Source organism: Formica exsecta, unplaced genomic scaffold (assembly GCF_003651465.1).
Source record: "Formica exsecta isolate Colony F162 unplaced genomic scaffold, ASM365146v1 scaffold746, whole genome shotgun sequence".
Lineage (NCBI taxonomy): Eukaryota > Metazoa > Arthropoda > Insecta > Hymenoptera > Formicidae > Formica > Formica exsecta.
In genome coordinates, this window is record NW_021853513.1 from 1 (window position 1) to 6,520 (window position 6,520).

Below are 6,520 nucleotides of genomic sequence, written 5' to 3' on the forward strand. Positions count from 1 at the left end.
CCGTGAACGTGTTAATGAAAACTTAGTATTCGTAAAATAAAGTATATTAGCGTACTTTATTGCTTTACAAAATATTAAGTATGTACGTCCAAAATAACGTACAATACTTTATTTTAAAGTACGGGTGGCAACCCTAGGTATTACTGGATATTATATAGATTTATTCGTATAAAAGTACACCTCTTGATTAAGTGCTTGCGGCGAAATGATCTTACACGTACGATGCATGTTAACTCCTCGAAGACTTCTGATCAAGTGCGCGGATTGGAATGCTGTCGCTCTTTATATACTATCAAAGTGTAGGCCGCGAGGTGTGAAAAAATATAATTCGATAAAACGGAGACAAGAGAGATTCCGCGTATGCACGCGCAGTTTGCAACTCGATATGCGGTTTTAAGAACTATATGCAGGTGGCTTCAAACAGACGCCGCCGCCTCAGACGCTTATCTTTGAATGCTTAGCCTTGATAATACATTGGAATGTCTATCTCAATATTTCCAACAACCTCCATTTGGCGAATTAACTCGCCTAGAAAAATCGATGTCGATATAGGCTTTAGATCGCTTTTTTTCTGATTTTAATTTGCGATTTTCAGAAATCTACCAATTGGATGTGAAGCACCAAGTGATATCCAACAATCTGCTGGCATACGCCTTCACGTATCACGAGCTTGAGAAGGTAGCCTCGACTTTCGACCTGGACATGGGTAGCTTGCTGCTACTAGAAGCGACGAATTTAAATGACGCCGTTCTAATCGGCTCCAATAGAACGCTGTATTTCTCTACCAAAACCAGTAAGTCAATCAGAAACAATTAAATTGTTAAATTGTGGTCTACTTGAGACCACGTCAGCTTATTACCTAAACACCTATCGCAACGAGGTCCTAATTTCAAAACAATTTAGAAACACATGTTTTGATTCGCATAACACTGGGTTACTGTCGACGTACCCGTTTATGGCAGAGATATTCTTTATATTTTCTTATATCTTACATTTTATATATGTAAATATCATCATCTCTAGGTGCTGCTAAATTGGTGCAAGTATTGTCGGAATGGATTCTTCACGATAAGTCATTGGCACTGACAAAGAACGCGCTCGCCGAACCCACCGTGTATAATTTGGACGAGGAGAACAGGAGACGATTTCCAGTCAGTCCGGCATACGATGTTCTGATCACCCTAGTTAATCCTGATCCCGAGAAGTTGAAGATCGATTGGAACTTAAGGACAGTGACTGAAGGTACATCACTGTTACGTACAAGGCATGTTATATTGCAGTTACATTGTTGAGTGGGAAATCTTTATTTATATATTCAATGTCTTAACAAAATATTGAATATGCAATACATTTTCTTTATTTTAATTTTTACTAATAAAAAATGAAAATGTTATACAAATTAAAAATTTTTATCTTAACAAAAGCTATTCAGTTTTTTTCAGTTTTACTTTGTGTTTACTAGGGAGTTAACACAATAATTAATTACGTTATACAAAAAATTTATTAAACTTTAATTATTATTTATTTATTAAACTATATTTATTTAACTTATTATTAAACACCTGCTCTGATCTTTAATTAAGAAAGTATAATATAATTTATTAGAAGAGACTAGAATTTAATTTCTTTTTTGTCGTAGAATATATACAGCCGTTTGTAGACGAACTATCCATCTTGAGTAATTTCTCGGTCAAGTCGCAGTGGCTCTATCTACTGCCGTTGGACGTGAATCCCAGACGCGTGCCCGATAGCAGTCCAAGCCGCAGGCATTTCGCCTTACGCGAGAGCGTTTTGCCGCAGCTGGTGACCCCGTTGGAGAAAAAATTAGGTACGTAACGCATACGTAAAGAGTTATGCGTACCAAGCATTTCTGACTGAATTTTAGCGTCGCAGGTCAGTCTTCATCCGTGTATTAACCTGGTCGTCTACACGGTACCATGCAGCAGCGCGCCCCTGCATATCTACACCCGCAGTGGACATAAGTCGCGAACAGACAGCAATGTGGAAGCTTTCCTCTCCCCGAGGTACTCCCTTTGCCTCTGGACAATTAATTTTATTTCATCGTAATTATGTACTGCTACTTTTATTTTAAGTGCATGAACATTACGACAGGATTGTTTATGTCTATGATTACCGTGTTTACTAATTTTTCAAAGATCAATGTGCAATTATTAGTATTATCTTTTAATATATTAATATTAGCTTAATATTAGCTAATTTTTATCATTGATATCGTATTAACGAACATAGATGGGGTGGCGTGGTTTTGATTAACCCACCGTCAAAGGCTTGCGAAGATGCGCGGGAGAATGAAACCGTCACTATTGTTCCCGAGGAGACCGCTGTAGTAGGCACGTTCTTGGCACAACTCAGATTATTGTTGGGCATCCCGGAAATGGTAACAGCAACTTCTAACAACGTACTAAAAACTCATTAAATTAGAAGTTAAGCTTTCTCGAGCAATTGCTTTTATGAACTTTTAATTTCGAATAGAGAGAGCGAGAGAGAGAATCGTTCAAATATAAAATAAAATAATCATGACACGCGTAAACTATTCGCAGAAACCCATCGACGGAGTGACGACGATGCCATTGATGGGGCTAAAATCGCGCGACTGGGAGATCGATTCTTTACTGAGGTTTCGCACCGTCGAGCAATTGACCTCGGCGAAACTAACCCTGCAATCATTGGCGCGATTGTTGAAGGAGATCAGCAACATCGTTATCACGGACGTGGTTGGGAACAGGATTAAGACTGCGCTTGAGTTGGTGCACGAATCCGCGGAATACCTCCGACGTGGCGATCTGGAGCGAAGCTTCGTTCTCAGCAAGGAGGCCTTCGTCACCGCCGAGGCGGCTTTCTCCGATCCAACGCTTTTGGCGCTTCTCTACTTTCCGGAAGATCAGAAGTGAGTGCAAGATCTTTAGTCATCTTAAAAAAACAAGATGCTTACTTCCTGGAAAAATATGGAAAACCTGGAATTCTCAGGGAATCTTTTTGTAACTGGAGAAATCAGAGAATTTTCATGGAATTTTATCGGGATTCGGGGAATTAAAAAAAAATTCTTTCTTTAATAATTTTGCTCTTATACTGTAAGCAATAGGCAATCGCACCCGCCGATAAGCCAAGTTATGAATTATGTATTTAAAATATATTATAAATATATATCAATCTTTATTTATATATTCAATGTCTTAACAAAATATTGAATATGCAATACATTTTCTTTATTTTAATTTTTACTAATAAAAAATGAAAATGTTATACAAATTAAAAATTTTTATCTTAACAAAAGCTATTCAGTTTTTTTCAGTATATTTGTAAATCTAGTACTTAAAACTTAAGTGGCTTTATGTTTTTCCTTCATTTGAATGAAAAACATTAAAAAACGCGTACAATAAAAACTTATTTTAGGAAATTGCACCAAAAAATCTTTAAAATATTTTCTTTACTTGGAATTTTGAACAAAAATACCTGGAATATCAGGGAATTCTCTGGGAATATTTTTTACAAGATTTGAGTAGACACCCTGAAAAAAAAGAACATAAAAAAACAATTCCGTGTTTTACAAATTCTTATAGTTAAAAAGTAGAAATGGAATTGTTAATTGAAGGAAAAATATAATAATTTTATTGGGACTTCCGGTGGGACACGAATGGAATGTGCATGGGCAAAGCAAGCAGTAAGAGAAAAGTTATTAAACTTTCGAAATAAAAGGTGAGAAATAGAAGAGTAAATGAGTGGAAAGCAAGAGAAAGTTGTAATGAAGACGGAGAAAAGAAGGCAAAGAGGACAAGAAGAGAGGACAGAAAATAAAAGGAGATAAGATTGTGAAACGAAGAAGAGAGATTAGGAAACATCAAGATACGGGTGAAAAAGTATTAGGAAGACGGTTCAGAAGAGGGACTACAGATGGCGCCAATGACTGGGAAACAGACAGGAAGCAGGAGTAAGAGCAAGGGAGAAGAAAAGTCACTAGACAAATATATTTCAGGAAGCGAAGAAGAGGATTAGAAAAAAAAATAATGAAAATAGAAGAATCGAAAAAAGAAATGAGAGAAGAAAGAAAAGCAAGAGAAGAAGAAAGAAAAAAAAGAAAGAGGAATGGAAACAAGAGAAAGGAATATTAGAGAAGAGAATAGCAGTGTTGGAATGGATTAATGAGAGAAAGGAGAGGAAAGACAGAAGGAACAATATTGTAATAAAAGGAGTGAACTGGGAAATGGAGAAATTAGAATATGAAGTGGAAAAATACATAAAGGACAGTTTAATAGTGGACATAGTGATAAAAAAGGCAAACAAAATAAAATTGAATGGAAATAAAAATTTAATGATAGCGGAGATAGATAGTTGGAAGCAAAAAGAGAGATCATGAGTAAGAAGAAAGAGTTGAGGAATATATATTAATAATAGAGGATAATTTAACAAGAAAAGAAAGTGAGATATAACAGAAATTAAAGGAAATGGCAAGAGAAAATGAAAATGTTATACAAATTAAAAATTTTTATCTTAACAAAAGCTATTCAGTTTTTTTCAGTATATTTGTAAATCTAGTACTTAAAACTTAAGTGGCTTTATGTTTTTCCTTCATTTGAATGAAAAACATTAAAAAACGCGTACAATAAAAACTTATTTTAGGAAATTGCACCAAAAAATCTTTAAAATATTTTCTTTACTTGGAATTTTGAACAAAAATACCTGGAATATCAGGGAATTCTCTGGGAATATTTTTTACAAGATTTGAGTAGACACCCTGAAAAAAAAGAACATAAAAAAACAATTCCGTGTTTTACAAATTCTTATAGTTAAAAAGTAGAAATGGAATTGTTAATTGAAGGAAAAATATAATAATTTTATTGGGACTTCCGGTGGGACACGAATGGAATGTGCATGGGCAAAGCAAGCAGTAAGAGAAAAGTTATTAAACTTTCGAAATAAAAGGTGAGAAATAGAAGAGTAAATGAGTGGAAAGCAAGAGAAAGTTGTAATGAAGACGGAGAAAAGAAGGCAAAGAGGACAAGAAGAGAGGACAGAAAATAAAAGGAGATAAGATTGTGAAACGAAGAAGAGAGATTAGGAAACATCAAGATACGGGTGAAAAAGTATTAGGAAGACGGTTCAGAAGAGGGACTACAGATGGCGCCAATGACTGGGAAACAGACAGGAAGCAGGAGTAAGAGCAAGGGAGAAGAAAAGTCACTAGACAAATATATTTCAGGAAGCGAAGAAGAGGATTAGAAAAAAAAATAATGAAAATAGAAGAATCGAAAAAAGAAATGAGAGAAGAAAGAAAAGCAAGAGAAGAAGAAAGAAAAAAAAGAAAGAGGAATGGAAACAAGAGAAAGGAATATTAGAGAAGAGAATAGCAGTGTTGGAATGGATTAATGAGAGAAAGGAGAGGAAAGACAGAAGGAACAATATTGTAATAAAAGGAGTGAACTGGGAAATGGAGAAATTAGAATATGAAGTGGAAAAATACATAAAGGACAGTTTAATAGTGGACATAGTGATAAAAAAGGCAAACAAAATAAAATTGAATGGAAATAAAAATTTAATGATAGCGGAGATAGATAGTTGGAAGCAAAAAGAGAGATCATGAGTAAGAAGAAAGAGTTGAGGAATATATATTAATAATAGAGGATAATTTAACAAGAAAAGAAAGTGAGATATAACAGAAATTAAAGGAAATGGCAAGAGAAAAAAAGGAAAAAGGCGATAATAAGGTAAAAGTTGGATATAAGAAAATTAACTTGAAGGATCGATGGTACAGATGAAACGAGAAAGAAGAGAAATTGGAGGAGGAAAGAAGAGGAAGAGAATACGAATGAGAATATGACAAAAAAGGCGGAAAGGAGATGGAGGATGGTGAGAAAGGTTTAAAAATTTGCTTTTGGAATATAGCAGGCAGGGGCGGATTTATATAGAAGGTTCCCAGCAAGCAAAATGATGCAAACTTTGCGCAAAGTTTGCAGCAAACCCGAGCATGCCTTTACAGCAAAATTGTGACAAGGTGTGTCCGCAAAAAGCTTAGCTTTTGCTGGCAAGGCTTGTCGCAATAGTGTGATGCACATTTTGCGCAAATAAAGAGCAAATCTTGCCGTGCATGACATGACAGCAAATTTATGGCAAGAATAGAGCAAACCTTGCCGTGCACGGCATGACAACAAATTTGTGGCAAGAATAGGGCAAACCTTGCCATGCACGATATGATAGCAAATTTGTAACAAGATCAGAATAAACCTTGCTGTGCATGGCGTGATAGCAAATTTGTGGTAATTTTCTATACGGGGTGAGTGATTCAGGACTTCTGTGACAAATTGTGAGAAACGATAAATCTCGCAGAGAGGACTATTTTGTGAAACAATCCGTTCTTTGTTTGACACGTCGTTTTTAGAAGCTATGCGACCGCGCAGACAAAGTCTTAGATGACATTTATTATAATTATGAGATGATGATAATATATGAATAATTGAAAATGAATTTATAATATGATGAATATATAAATTTTATATATATATAT

General features: G+C 35.2%; 1 protein-coding gene across 1 annotated transcript in view; it reads left to right on the plus strand.

Annotated features, from left to right (window-relative positions):
• Nucleotides 1-552: 552 nt before the first annotated feature.
• LOC115243910 (GPI transamidase component PIG-S) overlaps nucleotides 553-6,520 on the plus strand; it is a gene marked incomplete at its 5' end in the record, with an annotated part of 36,679 nt that continues 30,711 nt past the window's right edge. Inside the window, 6 exons of the mRNA XM_029821214.1 lie at nucleotides 553-793; nucleotides 1,024-1,242; nucleotides 1,640-1,828; nucleotides 1,886-2,024; nucleotides 2,251-2,398; nucleotides 2,562-2,908. Coding sequence (XP_029677074.1) covers nucleotides 553-793; nucleotides 1,024-1,242; nucleotides 1,640-1,828; nucleotides 1,886-2,024; nucleotides 2,251-2,398; nucleotides 2,562-2,908 — 1,283 coding nt within the window. The remainder of the gene's footprint in view (nucleotides 794-1,023; nucleotides 1,243-1,639; nucleotides 1,829-1,885; nucleotides 2,025-2,250; nucleotides 2,399-2,561; nucleotides 2,909-6,520) is intronic.